This window comes from Triturus cristatus, chromosome 1_2 (assembly GCF_964204655.1).
Source record: "Triturus cristatus chromosome 1_2, aTriCri1.1, whole genome shotgun sequence".
NCBI classification, from domain to species: Eukaryota; Metazoa; Chordata; class Amphibia; order Caudata; family Salamandridae; genus Triturus; species Triturus cristatus.
Window position 1 is genome coordinate 509863406 of NC_140580.1, and position 19164 is coordinate 509882569.

General features: G+C 40.7%; 1 protein-coding gene across 2 annotated transcripts in view; it reads right to left on the reverse strand.

Moving 5' to 3' along the window:
- Positions 1-19164, reverse strand: part of DOCK1 (dedicator of cytokinesis 1) — a 1163810-nt gene that overhangs the window by 928322 nt on the left and 216324 nt on the right. For both annotated transcript variants that reach the window (XM_085606236.1, XM_085606235.1), the window contains exons 18-20: positions 17605-17788; positions 15689-15786; positions 7754-7843 (exon numbers count right to left, since the gene is read on the reverse strand). In XM_085606236.1, the coding sequence (XP_085462362.1) occupies positions 7754-7843; positions 15689-15786; positions 17605-17788 (372 nt within the window). The remainder of the gene's footprint in view (positions 1-7753; positions 7844-15688; positions 15787-17604; positions 17789-19164) is intronic.

A 19164-nucleotide genomic window follows, 5' to 3' on the forward strand; every position in this document is an offset into this window, starting at 1 on the left:
GTTGGATCTGTTGAGGTAGGAGATGTGACTTTTTGGCATTTACTTTGAAGCATAGGCTGTTGAGTAGGTTTATAGCTGTCGGACTCTGTGATAGACATTGCTGCCTATTGCTTCTCTTAACCAAACAGTCATCAAGTTATGTGAATACATGAATGGCTGCTCTGCATAGATGAGAGGGCACCACTGCCAAACACTGTGTGAAGACTTATATGGCTGGGGTGACCCCAAAGGGTAGCAATCTGAACTGGTAATGCTGTCCATTACCACAAACCATCAGGACTTGTGATGAACGGGGTGGATGGAGATGTTGAAAATGTGTGTCCTTGGAGACTAACATAGTCATTAGGTCCCCATGATGGAGCAGTGGGCTAACAGCCTGCTTATTCATCATATGGAAAAGTTCCAACAGGATTTAACAATGGAACAGCCTTAGATTTAGTATGAGGTGGAGGGAGCCATCTTTCTTTGGAATGACAAAGTATAGTGAGTAGACTCACTCTCCGTGTTGGTGCAGCGGCACTGGCTGTATTGCACTGTTTTGGAGAAGTGCTGCAACCTCTCCTTTGAAGAGAATGAGGTGGTCTTGACTGAGGTTGTGACGGAGTTGTGGTATGCTAGGTGCAGTGGTATGAATTTCTAATCAGTAGCCCTGAAGGACGGTTTCTAACACCTACTGATCTTGGGTGATTTCCATTCAGCAAAGGTGGAAATCTGTTATTCTCAACCAGACAGGTTTTGGATGTTTAGGGTGGGATGGATGGAGAGTCACTGCATATAAGCAGGCACTCCTTTTCCTAAGCTGCCTTTTCCCCTACCCTTAGCACAGTTCCCTCTACAGACTCTCTGTGAATAACCCCTGTCTGTCTCGGACTCATGAAAAGTCTGCTGATGGCGCTAGTAGGATTGCACCTGACCTGGGGGCATTGTCTTCTCCCAGCCTCTTGCCTGATGTCTACGAAAGGAAACCCTTGGTGTTGTTGACTGTAGTGCTCCCATGGACTTGGCAATCTCCATGCCTTTCTTGATCTTCTCTAACATCTCATGCAGTGGGGGACCAAAGAGATGTTCCTCATTGAACGCGCTGTTAAAAGGGTGCTGTTGCAACTCTAGTTTAAAACCTGAAACATGAAGCCATGCATTTCATCGGAGGAGAACGCTGGTGTTAACAAAGCGGGAGGCACACGATGTTCACTTTGGAAATAGTTTTTCCCTCGGCAACTAGTTCCTCACCCCTCTTCCTAGAGACCTCAGGAATGTGTTTTACCAGGGCCTCCATTTCCTTCCAATGATACTTGTATCTTTAGAATAAACCTACAGAGCTGACTGTTTGCCACTGAGTAAGCTGCCTGTACTGCAATTCTTTTGCTAGTAGCATCAAAATGCCTACTCTCCTTACACTGAAGGGGGCGTCCCCTGTTACTTAGGTGGATGCCCGCATTCTTGCAATATTTACCACAAGGGAATCTGGGGGGCACTTGCCCTCTAATGGAGATAGGGCTGTTAGGAGATTCCTTAACCTTTCTCTCTACTCTGGTTGTAACCACCTTGGTTCCGATGGGATCCTTAAAGTTCTTCGGAGCTGTCCGGAGGAAGCGCATGACAATTTGTAGAAACTGAACTGTGCATTCAGTCTTTGAGCGTTCTGCTACCTTAAAGTAATTTTCATCTTGAATGGTGTGATCTCAACCTTATGATGGCAAGCCATGTTCTAGGTCTGGTTTGTCTTGTTGATCAACATGCTAGCCATCCCACGAATCATCCTCAGCTCCTACCCCCGCAGGTTGAACATATGGGCCTTCCTTCCCCTAGTTACTTTCAGTGTCAGAGGAAGAGTGAACTGATCCCTCTGGAGACGCTAGTAAAAGTGGAGGGGGTTGAGAATATGGGTGTGGTAAGGCAAGAAAGATGGTGGGCATGGTGGAGGTGACATTTTAGGTGCATAAGGATATGGAGGAGGGCTTGTGGGTTTATTCTTGCTCCTTTTAGGCACTGGATTTGAGGTTCCTCAAAGGTTTGCTCTTCTTTTTATGGGACTCTTTTCTTCTTGGGGATTGGAGGCCAATTACGAGAAACTATTTCTTGAGGCAGCTTTACTGAAATCTTTCCATTGTTGAAGTAGATAAAATGTATTTTCAGTTCGGCTTGCCTTTCAAGAATGGCTGCCTCGGAGGTCTCCCATTGTGGTGCCAAGGGTCTGTTACTGGCTCTTGAGGTGGAGCATTGTTGGCCTTCATGGTTTTTGTTTGACTCCTTTCTTTGGGAGCCAGCTTGGCTCCAACGCCTTGTCTTGGTGTTGACTGGAGCCCAAAGGCAAAGGTGCATGTCATATTGGGGCTTTATTTTTTGAGGGTTCAGGGCAGGATGTCCAACTCCTTTTGGGAGCAGTGATTAGGCACTAAGGTGTTTAAATGAGTGAGGTTTTAGAGTAGGGCTCTGCGGCAGGGTAATACTCGTGGACCTTGTTGTTTTTATAGATTCCACAGGCGGTACTGCTGAAGGTGTTCCCTCAAGTTTCCCCAATTAAGAGGCACTTAAAGATAGTCAGTGGGCTGGACATCAGCGTATAAGCCGGTGCTGCCTCCTCTCTCTCAACATAGAGTGGGTCTTGTTCGACAAAGTTATCCCACGTCTTAGCGGATGACTGTTGTTGCATCTTTAGGTGCACCAAATGTCTTTCCCTTCTATTTTTGCACTTAAAGGCAATGCAGGACTTGCAGGAGGCTTCGATATGCTCGGGGATAGAAAGAATGTATATGCTGTGGTGGTCAGCCCAAGGGTACTTAGCATTGCACAGTGCACAAAAACGGAAGGGTGCTTGTTCCATCACCCTATCCCTGCCACACATTTTCAAAATTGTTCTGCTGGGGATCGACAAAATTTACCACAGTTCCTTGGGGCAACTTGCTGGTGTGACGAGCAGTGTGCGACCAACCTTTGCACAATTTATTACGGCTCCCTTGAGCCAACGGGCTGACGAGCCTTGGATCTGCACCTGCGCGCCATGAGAGGTACTTGACCTGTTTTAATTACATTTTGGCAGTCCACGCGGCACCCCTTACACTGACCTGCTCCCTGCTGACGAGAGGCAACTACCTCGAAACACGTGTCCAGGGATGGCTAACGCAACACATACTGTTCTTTATACATCGTGGCATAGGCGTACTCGCCGTCGCCACTACATTTACCACAGTTCCTTGGGGCAACTTGCTGGTGTGACGAGCAGTGTGCGACCAACCTTTGCACAATTTATTACGGCTCCCTTGAGCCAACGGGCTGACGAGCCTTGGATCTGCACCTGCGCGCCATGAGAGGTACTTGACCTGTTTTAATTACATTTTGGCAGTCCACGCGGCACCCCTTACACTGACCTGCTCCCTGCTGACGAGAGGCAACTACCTCGAAACACGTGTCCAGGGATGGCTAACGCAACACATACTGTTCTTTATACATCGTGGCATAGGCGTACTCGCCGTCGCCACTACATTTACCACAGTTCCTTGGGGCAACTTGCTGGTGTGACGAGCAGTGTGCGACCAACCTTTGCACAATTTATTACGGCTCCCTTGAGCCAACGGGCTGACGAGCCTTGGATCTGCACCTGCGCGCCATGAGAGGTACTTGACCTGTTTTAATTACATTTTGGCAGTCCACGCGGCACCCCTTACACTGACCTGCTCCCTGCTGACGAGAGGCAACTACCTCGAAACACGTGTCCAGGGATGGCTAACGCAACACATACTGTTCTTTATACATCGTGGCATAGGCGTACTCGCCGTCGCCACTACATTTACCACAGTTCCTTGGGGCAACTTGCTGGTGTGACGAGCAGTGTGCGACCAACCTTTGCACAATTTATTACGGCTCCCTTGAGCCAACGGGCTGACGAGCCTTGGATCTGCACCTGCGCGCCATGAGAGGTACTTGACCTGTTTTAATTACATTTTGGCAGTCCACGCGGCACCCCTTACACTGACCTGCTCCCTGCTGACGAGAGGCAACTACCTCGAAACACGTGTCCAGGGATGGCTAACGCAACACATACTGTTCTTTATACATCGTGGCATAGGCGTACTCGCCGTCGCCACTACATTTACCACAGTTCCTTGGGGCAACTTGCTGGTGTGACGAGCAGTGTGCGACCAACCTTTGCACAATTTATTACGGCTCCCTTGAGCCAACGGGCTGACGAGCCTTGGATCTGCACCTGCGCGCCATGAGAGGTACTTGACCTGTTTTAATTACATTTTGGCAGTCCACGCGGCACCCCTTACACTGACCTGCTCCCTGCTGACGAGAGGCAACTACCTCGAAACACGTGTCCAGGGATGGCTAACGCAACACATACTGTTCTTTATACATCGTGGCATAGGCGTACTCGCCGTCGCCACTACATTTACCACAGTTCCTTGGGGCAACTTGCTGGTGTGACGAGCAGTGTGCGACCAACCTTTGCACAATTTATTACGGCTCCCTTGAGCCAACGGGCTGACGAGCCTTGGATCTGCACCTGCGCGCCATGAGAGGTACTTGACCTGTTTTAATTACATTTTGGCAGTCCACGCGGCACCCCTTACACTGACCTGCTCCCTGCTGACGAGAGGCAACTACCTCGAAACACGTGTCCAGGGATGGCTAACGCAACACATACTGTTCTTTATACATCGTGGCATAGGCGTACTCGCCGTCGCCACTACATTTACCACAGTTCCTTGGGGCAACTTGCTGGTGTGACGAGCAGTGTGCGACCAACCTTTGCACAATTTATTACGGCTCCCTTGAGCCAACGGGCTGACGAGCCTTGGATCTGCACCTGCGCGCCATGAGAGGTACTTGACCTGTTTTAATTACATTTTGGCAGTCCACGCGGCACCCCTTACACTGACCTGCTCCCTGCTGACGAGAGGCAACTACCTCGAAACACGTGTCCAGGGATGGCTAACGCAACACATACTGTTCTTTATACATCGTGGCATAGGCGTACTCGCCGTCGCCACTACATTTACCACAGTTCCTTGGGGCAACTTGCTGGTGTGACGAGCAGTGTGCGACCAACCTTTGCACAATTTATTACGGCTCCCTTGAGCCAACGGGCTGACGAGCCTTGGATCTGCACCTGCGCGCCATGAGAGGTACTTGACCTGTTTTAATTACATTTTGGCAGTCCACGCGGCACCCCTTACACTGACCTGCTCCCTGCTGACGAGAGGCAACTACCTCGAAACACGTGTCCAGGGATGGCTAACGCAACACATACTGTTCTTTATACATCGTGGCATAGGCGTACTCGCCGTCGCCACTACATTTACCACAGTTCCTTGGGGCAACTTGCTGGTGTGACGAGCAGTGTGCGACCAACCTTTGCACAATTTATTACGGCTCCCTTGAGCCAACGGGCTGACGAGCCTTGGATCTGCACCTGCGCGCCATGAGAGGTACTTGACCTGTTTTAATTACATTTTGGCAGTCCACGCGGCACCCCTTACACTGACCTGCTCCCTGCTGACGAGAGGCAACTACCTCGAAACACGTGTCCAGGGATGGCTAACGCAACACATACTGTTCTTTATACATCGTGGCATAGGCGTACTCGCCGTCGCCACTACATTTACCACAGTTCCTTGGGGCAACTTGCTGGTGTGACGAGCAGTGTGCGACCAACCTTTGCACAAAGTTATCCCACGTCTTAGCGGATGACTGTTGTTGCATCTTTAGGTGCACCAAATGTCTTTCCCTTCTATTTTTGCACTTAAAGGCAATGCAGGACTTGCAGGAGGCTTCGATATGCTCGGGGATAGAAAGAATGTATATGCTGTGGTGGTCAGCCCAAGGGTACTTAGCATTGCACAGTGCACAAAAACGGAAGGGTGCTTGTTCCATCACCCTATCCCTGCCACACATTTTCAAAATTGTTCTGCTGGGGATCGACAAAAACTCGACTGAGTCTTTACACCATTGCATAGTTTTCTTTTGCCTCAATTCCATCATCCACAGTTATTCGAGGAATACCAAAGATTGTTATTGATCATCGATTTTGAAGTTAACAAACCTTTAGGCCTGAGAAAGGTATTGGAAAACCGCCATCGTACAAACAAGATGGCAAAAATCATGATCCAATGGTGAAGTCAGTGCCTATGTGCATTGTGGACTAAGGGAGGAGTCACAAAATATTGCCTGACTCAAAATGTCTTTGAAGAAAAACAACCAGCAATGCCCAAACCCAACACTAGATGGAAGGAGTATGCACAACATGTGTATCTACAGCCATATGGTCTTAAAAGTTTAAGCTTCAGAAAATCCAAGGATTTAATTCCCACTCCCACCACTCCAATAAGCAAAAGAATTGTAATCTTACACACCAATAGTCATAGAATGCATTAGCACTTCTGTATGGGACTGTGTTAATGCACAGAAACGATATTGTCAATCCATCTGTGCATTATAATACGTTAATCTATTTACTAGAGTGAAACCTATGCCACCATGGCACTTAAAAAGAAAAATATTACATAGGTTTCCACTGATACACACTAGTAATCAGTAGCTTCTAAGGCCCACGTGAAGGCACGGTGCCCATAAATCCTTTTTTTTTTTGTAAGATAAAGTTCTTAACATTCTACAACGTAAAACCTGTATACTGAGAAAACGAGACAACCAGCAATTATCAATTAGAACTGTGCAATTACAATCTATTGAACATTAGCTTAATGAATGGTTCTGCTTGGCTGTTAATACAGTTTTTTATTTTGCTGAAAATTGGGAATCAATGACAAATTGCCTGGTTTGACATCTAAAAAGATTTCAAACTAATTCACTCTCAGATGAGCGAGAAATTGAGTGATCTAGATTACAAAAACATGATATCCATTTTGACTAGAAACAACCCACAAGTTTTACATTGCACTGTGTTTTTGCACATGTGCCAGTCACAACCCAGGATATGCCATGTAAGAAAGATTTTGGCCCGCCTGCATGCAGTTTTAGTTATTCACATGCAGCACAATTTGCTCGAGCGCATAAGTAATTTGAACAATTGCACATGCCCAAACAGTACATTTTTCTCATCCCGTACTTTTATGTTGCTCATGGAATTTAAAATTGTGAAAGTGGTCCAAGGTGTTGTCTACACATTTGAAGAGATAACTTAACAGGAACACGGTTACAATGTTGTGTAATCGTAATTAACAGTCCACACAGTTTCCCACCATCACCATAAAAAGATTCGATCATTTTCCAGTTTCATTTTTTTTTTTTTAACATTATCCGTGTTAGGGGATACTGTGTGCATTAAAAACTCAGTTCTCATATAAAAATCTATTTCTTTCACTAGGCAGAATCTGAGAGAAGTAAAAGGGTGATTTATTTAAAACAAAGATAATGATACAATCTTCAAATGTGAAATCAGAAACCTATGAAATATAAGCCCCTCAAAAACACACTAATGCTATCCTTCAGAGATTTAGTAGGGTGAGAGTTGCCAAGTCATTTAGAACAGTTTCCATTAATAAAATCTCTCTCCTCAACTCAGGCTCAATGCATTCATACAGTACTTTTGACATCCACCTGGAGCTAAGCAAATGTTAAAATAAACTATAAAAGAAGTTGGTACTGCATAAATAAAAAACACAGTTCGAGTCTAATTTTAGTGGGTATTTAGAAGATCCTGCAATTAAAGAGCATATAATGGATTTATATAAATCAAATGAAAATTCAATTAATGCTGTTAAGGTTAAGGAAAATACATTAGATTGCTTACCAAAGCATCAAATACTAGTGTGTCAAATGTTTCACACTCTGAATTTTCCATCATGATGTTAAAAAGTGCATCTAGTGTATCCTGCAAGAACTGGAGAGAAAGATTTAGTTATCAGTAAAGAACATATGCCACTTTTGAGAAAAAAAAGAGGTAAACACATTGTGGTTAATTAATTGCTTTATTAAGAAATCTCACACATGAGCAATAATATTGCATATTTGTGTTACTATTTGCATTAAAAAAAATCACTAAAGTGAATGTACTCAATCCACTGTTGCCTGCAGCCTCTTTAATTTCTGCAACATGGAAGTTGTGGAAGGGCCTTCATATTGTACAGAAGATGCTGGAAAATTAGGAAATGCCAGCAGGCACCGAACAGAAGAAAATCATAGTAGGCTTCTGGTAATGGAAAAAAGCAGAAGGGTCTCCCTTCTTCTGTGAAGTCTCTGTCTCTCTCTCTCTCTCTCTCTTGAGCTAAGGAAATTTGTACATATTTTAGGCATCCAGTCCCTATTCAGAACATTTTCCAATTTAATTTCCATTATCAAACACTATCGTTCTTTAAGGGGTTTAATCTTTGAGAGGGTCTTTCAAACTCCGATCATTAGGCCCTAAACAAAATGCTCAAGACAAAAATCTTTGGTGTTTATCCAACATCCATAACAGGGATGGCATGTCTATCTTTGGATTTTATGTAGAAGTTTAATCATGGCGGACACCAGAAAGGAGGTTTGAGACCACTCACAAGGGCCTGCAGGAACTGGTGGCAAGTGAACATCACTCTAGAAGGCTTTGAGCTAAAACAATCAAGGTCAACTCTACTTCAACTGGCACCCCAAACAAAAAGTTGATGCTTTAGATACATTCCTCCAAGATTGGTCTGGCCTTCCTAATGTCACTCTTTGTAATGATCCCTTCTCCTAACAAGACTGATGTCCTTTTCAGAGATGGAGGTTCTGATCACATGCTTGGTGTACAACTCTTCTAGAGTTAAACATTGAATGTACCTTCGTTCTTCCATTTTTCTTGTCTTTTTTGGTAGGGCCAAATGGGAAAGGGCACAAACTAATTCTCCAGAACCATGACTTCTTCCGACATGTGGGATATTACAGGGCTTCTTGACTCATTTCAAGTCTTTTTGCTCTAAAGTAATGCCTGAGCCCTTGGTGCTCTCATATTTAATACATCAGTTTAATCCGACTTGATTTGTAGGGTTTGTAGGAGATATGAAATCGCGTTTGCAATCTTTTGTACAGCCTTGAAGACCAGAAATGTAAAATTCGATTATTTTCATTTTAATTGCAGCCTACATTAGAAATACGAAACCCACTTTCTTCAATTAATGTATTATGTTAGAAATAAAATGTGAAATCCACTTGATTACGTCACTAATTAAAGTACTGGTCCAAACGCCATTGCCCCCAGAATTAGATGTAGCTAGAAGAAATGGAAAGTATTAATACTCTATAAATTGGTGGTTAATTAGTGAATTGCATATATGAAATATTCAAATTAATATGTACTAATATTAATTGATTTCTGAAATATGGAAAATAAAATGGTAAAGGGAACAAGTTGTATAAAATGGGCCGACACGCCCAGGTTGCAAGCAGAAAAATGATTTGCCAAGTTTGCCTCAAACAAATGAGCTACTGTCTTACTTGCAGTTGAAAGAAAATGAGTACATTTGCCGCTGCATAAAAAAAATGTTTGAAAGCATGTTTTGGATTTGGATGTGTGGAATCTAACAGTAACTCATGTAAGCGCATAGTGGGTAAAGGTTGACCTGCAAGAAGTAAAAAGTATAGGGTGGATATTCCTATGACTGTCACTCAACTCTTTCTTTAAACATCATGAAGTGTGGCAATAGAATGAAATGTGATAATAGAGACTTCAAGTTTGATAAAAAAACAAAACTACAAATTTCCCACATTCCGCATATGGGGGACATGTTGAAATGTCTAGAAATCTATGGATGGAAAGGCAGTCCACTGTGAGAAAATGATCTCTAATTAACCTAGATTTAAAAATTTGTATGAACAGATCAATAAATCTACCAATGAGAGTCTATTTTTATTATTATTATTTGTTTTTTTGTAGAGTACAGGGCTACTTGAATGAGTGTCCCAGCGCTAAGGTCCAGTAACCACTAGCCAGAGGAAGATTGAGTATTGAAGGCCAAATTGAACAGCCAGGTATTTGTGCTTCATTTAAAGGCACTCATCTGTAGTGGCCCGTAGATGGAGGGGAAGAGCATTCCAGCTAGAGGCTGCAAGGGCTGAGAAAGATGAACCGCACCATTTCTTCTTCCTGGTTTTTGGCACAACAGCCTAAAAGGCATCTGAAGAACACAGAGATCTTGCTGGAAGGAAGTGTATGGAGTCTGTTGGCCAAACAGTATTGGCCATATTAATAATAAGCTCTATGAACCATCACAAGCCCCTAGAATGCAAATCCTTAATGTGCAGACGAATGTGGATATATTTCTGAAGATTTAAGAGAGGCATTTTGCACCAACCAGAGTCTCTTAAGTTGGTATGCTGGGAGCCCCCATAACAGCACATGTTTGGTGTATTACATAAGACTGTTAAAGTACATATACAACCCACTTTATATACCAAGACAGGTATTTTCAAACAGATACAATCTTAATTGTAGAGATGACACAATGGGTTTTGGAATGTATTGATGTAGATTTGGTTCCAATTTGGAATTGAACTAGCATCTTTCACACGTAAATTTGGACTTGCCCAGTATTGCTTGATTATTAGTGGAAGTGTTCTTTCAAGTAAGATACATTTCTGGCAAGTACTCCTCTCTGGTGATTGAAATCCAGCCCTGTAGTTCAAAGACCAATGCAAGTGGATCATATTCTCAGACAATTTTTACCTATGGGGGCGTAATCAGTAGTGAGAGAAGAAAAAGAGAGATTTTCCTGTGGGCAAGAATGAAAGTAATACAATTGTCTTGTGCAAAGCTTAGAGTAAAGTTTTGTAGAGACCATGTATAGAAGAGGAAGAATGATCTTTATTTCCTGGAAAACAGCAGAGGATTTGGATGGCAGTGAAAGTTAATTATCATATAGAGGCTGATCGGATTCAGGAGATATTACCATTGACTCGCGGCAAGGAGGTCATCTGAAAGTAGGAGGAACATTTTTTAAAGAATCTAATTTTACTTAAACTAATTCAGCAGTCTGTACCAGTAAGGCATCAGGAAGCTATAAGGAAGTAAGCATAATTGTTTGCCATGGCTTCTCAAAGAGCCACCGCATTTGAATGGTTGACACTACCATTCAGAAATGCGTGCTTTAATGAGGAAATACACTTCTCCTAGCAAAGTGGTTCTTAAGAGACACACTTCTCCTAGCCAAGTGGTTCTTAAGAGATATTTCAGAATACTTAAATTGAATTAGAGTTTGAGTTTCCATTAGAAATGATTTATAAGCAGTAAGTGTACAGACAGGTTTGATGGAAAGCTAGCCATTTAAAATGTAAGAGTTTATTCTGCATGATAGTTTCATTTATTTTTATAAAGATCAGAAGTGAGAGAGCATTCAACTATGTTTTTGGTTTATAATATTCAAAATTGTGATCTGAGAACATTATCGAATTATATTGAATATTCGTGTAGTGTAGATAATAACAATCACAATCACTTAATGTTGATTAGCAAAAATATAAATGTGTTAGTTGGCGTCTATCAGTAGAAGCAAAAGGGGGTGATTAATATATGCATGGTGATAAATCTTTGTACAGAGCAGCACAGTACAAACATCTCATATCCAATAAGGTTAACTAATCTCTGAGAAAGCAAAGACAAACATTTGGGGTACTGAAAATAGGTGGCTTGAGAGAAATCTGTATTGTATTAGTTTTACTGTCATTGAACAATCCATCTTGCCTATCACTGTACATTGTAACACAATATGTAAATACAACTGAATGTGTGTGTGTGCTAACTGAATGGTGATTGATACCACTGTTCACAGAACTCATTGAGTGTAAGATTTGATTGTTTATACTATACGAAGCATCTGCATCAGAACTCAAAAGGTGTTTCTTTGAAGTTACTGTTTTGAGAAATGCTTTCAAAAAGAGTATATTTTCTGAAAGTTAACTAATGACCAGTGGATTTCCAATTCATGAATATCAAAACCCTACTGAAAACTTCATAGATGGGCATTAATTGGTTAGTGAATTCTGTATGATTGGCTAACAATAAGTGATTTCCAAAATATGCACATATGAAAGGAAATCAAAAGAAAAGATTCTCCTACTGGTACAAGGACTTTCAATAACTATTTAGGGTTGGAAACCTGGAACATGTGGATTCCAAAGAAATCATTCCTTGCTGTGCTACCTAGCATATCACACAAACTAAATTATTAAAAAAGCATACTAGCCAGTAATCACTCAAGGCTCTCCGACATGCCAGAATACAGCCTGGTGGAGGCCCAGAGGATGATGGGTAGTCTAAGCTGAGGCAGAGTGACTGGGATATACCAAATGCTCATAAGTACGCACTGGACAAATTTCAGTCTTTATACCAAAAATTGGTAGGCTGGCTGATGCAGACTAGAGGGAAGCAGGCATGGCACCCTGTGAAATTACAATATCCTCCAGGCTCCGGCTAATCCAGTTGCACTACCTACACACAACCTATTTTACACCACAACACTTCTAGCATGCCAGTAAGCTCCCTGAACCCTGCTGCCAGTGTGCACATCCAGAGGCAGATTTGTTGCATATAACATGTAAATTCCATGTTATTGCCAGGTACTGGAGCCTGATTGCCAAAACACTAACCCCAGTGCTGAAGAGGCATATTAATCTGAGCCCCAAGAGTGGCATTATTCGGGTAACTGGAAGATCTACTAGGCATGAGAGATGAGTGCATAGTGGTGGGGATGAAAATGGTGCAGGCTAAGAGAGACACTGAGTGTAGATGGAGGGCCCAAATCCTCCCACACTGTCAGAATGGAAAGCAGCAATGAACTGGCGTTGGCAACAGGAGGAACCTATTTATCAGGCCAGAGGAAGCCACAAGAAACATGCAAACATACATAGTGGGAATACTATGAGTTGGTGAATGTTAATGGAGATGCCCACTGATCGGAGGAGACACCGTGAGGGATGGTTCAGGAAGGGGCATAAGGGAGGGAGGGGGCACTGTTGAAAAACAATAAAGAATTGATTATAAAAAAAAGTATTAAAAATGCACAGTTAATGAGTGTTCTTCAGGTGTGCGAAATTTGCGGACGATGTTGGGACATTCAAATTTCCACCAACTGGATGCACATATGTTTTGAATTCTAACTTTAAAATGTTTCACTTTAGATAGATTTTTAATGCTGTTGTGAATGTTGTTGAAAAGTTTTGAGCATTCATAATGATAGCATTTATGGTTTGAAAATAAATGTAGACTCCCATTCTCAAATAAGAATTTGTCCTTTTAAGAAAAGCAAATAGGTTAAAAACTGTAATTTTAAGTAAGACAAATAGAACAGTATCCATCTATTTATGTACCCACCCTAATTTGCAGTTACTTCTACCTAGTGCATCCTGACCTGACTTTAAGCTTGAATATTTTCGATTCTCTATTCTGGACTTTTTTTGTATGCGCCAGTCCTGCTGATTATTAATTCCTATCTACCTAGCATACCTTTATACAGGCATGACATCCTTTGTGATGCTATTGCTTTTGGTATGTTTAGGTATGTTTGAAGGTATGCTATAAACAGGTCATAATTTTAAAATCACTTTACATTGTAAAAAGTACCATTTCCTATGCAAAAAGGAGAGATCTCCAAGTGTTGAATTGGTTAGAAGATATAGCAGAGATGTGAGTTGCTTGGGCTTCAAAAACTAATGAATGGAAATTAGAAGGTTTATTTGTGAAAGATGAAGCTCTGGTGGATTGGCTGATATGTCTTAAGAGTTCTTTCCGAGTCATCATTACAGTGTAGATAATAAACATCGGAAATTTCCATAGATTCTACAATACTTTATTAACTATACACTTTACAAATTATGTTTTGGTAATTTTGTTAAAAAGGTATTAAAAATATATTTTAGGTAAAAATGGAACATAAGCACTTTGACGCAATGCAGTTACTTCACATAACAATGCTTCTCAGCCCATTTTCACATTTTACGAAGGCGCAGATATCGTTGGTACAACAATAGCAGGTCTTATCTGTTTGGAAGTTAAAATTCCACATATCAATATACATTCAGGGGAGCACGGTGAACAGATACATTTTCAAGATCTACCCTTGAAGATGGCACATGTTGATCTCTAGTGATAACAAGCAAAAAGAAGGTAGGCTATCTACAATGAAGATTGATGGCTTCAGTCAACAACTTTCAGCCAGGACCATGTCTACTCTAGTACCAGCTTGAGCTTCAAGACCCACATTGCAAAGAAGACACAAACTGGTGGGTGCCAACTCACCCTGCTCTGCAGAGTTACTTCTGACTGCTATCCAAACATTGGTTATTTTCTTATCTTAATGGAAGCAACTCTCTGCTTTGATTTATCCCAGTTTCCCATCTCATTGCCCTGGAGAGTATTTTACATACGTACCGTGTCTGAATAAAGGTTGGAAGAATTTTGAAGGAATATTCCTCCATGCTCCGGTTATGACATTGGTCCGCTTCCTTATCACATCATGTGCAAATTTCACATTACCTTAAAAGACCTCTACCCAAGAGACCTTATGCCACCTCAACTTGGTTTCCCATTCTTTTTCATCCATCTCTTCTATGTAGTGGTTTCATTGGTTTGTAGCTAAATTTGCACCTTGTACTTATATACAAACAGGCGCCATATTCCATGCGATTATTCAACTGTAATTGTTTTTTTTAATTGTGTTCATACTTTTATGGACCATACTTCTTTTTGTAGCAAAGCTGATGTGCATTCTAATGTAAGTCTATACTGTGTGAATGTAGGCAGTGTGAATTATTTATAAGAAAATCCCCCTATACTATTTTACACAGAACTGCCATATAAAGGAGATTTAATTGTGCAGATTATGCTATGTCTCATTCTTAAAAGAGGCTCTTTTGGCAACTTGTTTACTCAGGGTTTTAAGGAAATCCAGCAGTTCACCTGGAACTTGACTATTTTTGTAGCTATATTTGGTTTACCTCACTCCCAAAATGAGTTGGCCAACAAGACAAAAGATCCCCAAGATTGATATGCCAGCTGAGAAAAGGTTCAATATAGGGAACTGTCGTACTATCATCCATAAACCACACAGTCTTTAAATGATCACCCACAAGCCACAGAGTCTTCGAACAACGGGAAAGGAGCCTGATGCAACTAACAAGAGGAGCAAACAAAAGCACATTTTGTAAATCATTGATATCTCGCATATTTTCTTAAACTGCCACCATAGTTAAGACTCTGGTGTTGACAGTCAAATTTGTTGCATTGAGGCAATTTTTATCCAGTGTGAACCAGTTGGAAAAATCAAACCCACTAGGTAAGAAGAAACATAAGAGAATGAGGCATTATCCACTTGATTATGCTCGCTTGACATTATCCTTCCTTCATTTCTTAACCACCATCATGAGACGGTGCTGGAGCCCCTCAACAGTGATACTGTTCACAGAGGTTGAAAAGAGAACACAGTTTTATATGTAATAGCTGAAGATATTTAAGGTGTCTGAAGACTGAGATTTACAAAGCTTGATTCCCACACTTGAAACTCAATTTGGAGAGCATGGGCACATGATTAAAAAGAAACATAAAGGGCTTAGCAATTATACATTTTGAGCGTTTACTGATAAGTAAAAGAAAAAAGTACAAGCATTAATTTTTAATAAGTAGTACCTTGAATATTTTAGAATATACAGCCCAAATCAATGTTCGAGTTTGATTCTGAGTTCAGTCGTACATCCTAGGAAAAAATTATTTTGTTTTTACCTTAACAACTTCTCCACCATCAACTTTCATTAGTTGTCGCAAATTCTGCTGCAGGAGGTTTAAGTTGGAACGCCATTTCAATAATCCCAAGAGATCCACTATAAAGCAGCACGAAAAAAGACAATGAATCACTGTTGATGAAATTCATTAAGTGTCTACAAGCCATTTAAATCATTTTATCATCACAAACATTATTAGAAAAAAAAAGGAACAAACATTTTTCACCCAAAGATAAGAAAAAAAGGCAATGATGGAGAATATAAATTAAAATGAACAAGATCAGATCATGCGAAACAGAAGACTTCTTAATGGAAGCATGTATACTGTGCAACTATTCATATGCATACCAATACATGTTATTGTCACTTTATGTGTGTTATCATTATATCCAGAAACAAGGCTTACAACATAGGATACTGAACGGATATAGCACAATCAACCCAAGTGTCAAAACTATAGATTAAAGATCTCTTGTTTATGTATTTGTTTAAAAGTGTTTAGTAACAATTCTATAAACAGGTTTATTTTTCTTACATTTTTTGTGCATGCTTGCAAAGAATAGATTTTTGAGGAACGCAGAAACAATGTTAAGAGAAATTGTACTCTAACTTTTTACTGGAACACAGCATGAGGAAACACTGGAAAGCCTACTGTTTTGGGGAAATTTCTATTGATTTCATATAAAAATGAAACTTGCTTTAGTTGTACAAAAGGCAACAATATTATATATTGCTTAGTAAAAATGAACAGCAAATTATTCATTGACACTGGCAACTGGCAACTTTTCATAAGTAACGTGTTCTTTAACTGAAAAATAAGTGTATGGCTAAGTGAACAAGGGAACAGGATATGTTATTTTTTCAAGCTATGTTTATTAGTCATTGGGTGAAACAAGAGAAAGGAAAACATCAAATAGTGCTAGCTCTAGGCCCCACATGCTGGACAACAGAAAAGAAAGGTCAGTTCTGTTCAAATTCTAAAACAAAGTTGTATGACATGGAGGTTAGGGATAAAATCATTCATATGTACAGTCCAGGGGTCCTAATCACATTGTGGCAATTCCTACATTTGTGCACGTGGAGGGGGAGTGGAAATTTACAAAAAGATGGAATCACAGGAGGAAAACAAAAGCAACACCAGGCCTAGAGCAGTGCATGGTGGACTGAAGTGCAATGTTTCCCTTGCCCCTCCTAGCATAAATGTATTTCACTACAGCGTATCACATATGGAACGTGAGTGTCCTTACTTTGTCAAATGTAATCAATCTACATCATAAGCTGTGTGTGTGGGGGGTCTCGTTTGTACAACTCCCATTCCTACATTTCATCACCCTTCAATGTCTGCCTCCTCTGCATTCCCTCAATTTTTCTCTATTTCTCTGAACCAGTCTTCCTATGTAGTGGAGCGTGATCCATTCAATGTATAGTTATCATGCACTTTGCTAATCAGTGCCTATTTTGCAGACCTTATGCCCATTTTAGTTTTAAACAGAAAGATAAACAGAAGGCATGCCTGTGGCTGTAGATCAATTGGAAGATTGACATTGGTGGCAAAACGTATGGCTGCTTGCTTAGAGAATCTAGTAATTGCAAGGCATGTGCAAGTAAAATAGAAAAAGGCTGCCCCATTGAAAACCACTCTTCGTGTATAGGTAAGGTATCGTCAGATCTATTTTTGTGCAAAATATTGGGTGAGACATGTGTAATGTAGTATGTTAAGTTGAATTTGAGGAACTCTAGCAATTGTGGAGGCCTTCTCTTTGTGCATTAAAGCTCTGTCCCACTCTCTTTATGTGAAATTCTTACAACAATCGGTTTTGCATATGGCCATAACTGGTTGTATGTTTGTGAGATATGTTGATGATGTTTCCCTTAGACACTACCATTTGTATAAGTCATGATCCTTAAGGAACTTACCATTCTGCGTTAGTTTAGTTGAACAAACCAGAGTGGAAATCTGGAAGGAATCTTTGCTGATCGTGCAGCTGCCAAGATTGTGCATGCTTTTGCCAGTGGCTGAATGTCCCTTCTCTTCCAATTCTATTTTGGTAGATGGCAAGCTTAAGTATGTTGATGCATCTTCAAGCTTCTTTGCTTCTGCCTGTAAACAGCGATGTATTCAACATTCTTTAGAAAGACATTATGCAAATCTGTGACGTTTTTCTTAATCTCTCAAAAGATCAGATTTTCATAGTGCACTGAGGAATGAAATGCTCTGTTGACCTTAAATTGAATCAGTCATCCACCTCTTGGTCATTTTAGTATATGAATGTGCCCCACTGTGAATTTCCCTAAGAAAGTTAATTGTATTTGAGAACGGATAAAACTGGTACACAGCTTTTCCTCAAAAACGCCTCTGTGCTGCCTCGTCAGGGGTAGTAAATGCAATAACAATACAATATGCAGGAGAGCATGACAGCTAACAGTATGTTTGCATTAGTTTACTCCTGCAAAATCTACCCACAGGATTTTCATATAGAAATTACTTCAGTTTAGGATGTTGGCAAACTTTTAATCAAACATCTCACAAATCTTGTAGAAATGAATTTGGAATAACTTTACTTAATTTAAATGTTGTATGTCTACTAGGGAGGCATAACTAAAACAGAACAACTTCTACTTTACGATATAGAGTACATTAATATAGTTTTGGAATGTACAGTCACCAAAATGATACAACACTCGATTTTTGGAGGACATACCAACTGAATGTCAAAAGTCCCATTAAAAATGTGACAGTTGGGAGAAATGTGCAGCATTTGATGAGGAGAACCAATAGACTTGGGCTATCAAACAAGATCTGATGGAGAAATTATCCAATAATTATCCTTTAAATACCTGTCACTTGAAATTCCTGGTATTGCTTTCTATCTCCTGAAAGATGGAAGAAATCAAAGCACCACCCTTATAAAATGTATATCAGTTGATGAACAGTTGGCAAACATTTGAGAATGCATTATGCTTTGCACTATGTATTACAGAGTTGTTGTCTCTGTTCACTCAGCTTTCATTTCTTCCAAAGAGCATAAAAGGAGTATAACCAACTGGGCAATAATAATATAACATGCATATAAAAATAAGATATAAAAAGGATTCCCGGCATATGTGTGTGTGAAGGTTTCAGGGACGTTATCGTTAGTTGGACATGTCACTCGTACAAAACCAGAGAAATTCAGCCATTATAGTTAGTAGAGCTAACTATAACTCGTGCCCCCGCAATGCACTACTGATGACGTCACATATTACATCACTCATGACATGGTCAGAGACATCACTGATGACATCTCAAATGACATCACTCATGACATCATCCAGTGAATGTGTGTTTCTGTAAAGTTTAAATATGTTTCATATATGTTATTGCCAAGGTGTATTTAAGAATGAGTTGGTGTATAAGTGTCTGGGTGGAGGATTTAATAGGTGTGTGACTGACTGTATAAGTGAGTGATTAATTGTGTTTTACTGAATGCATGGGTT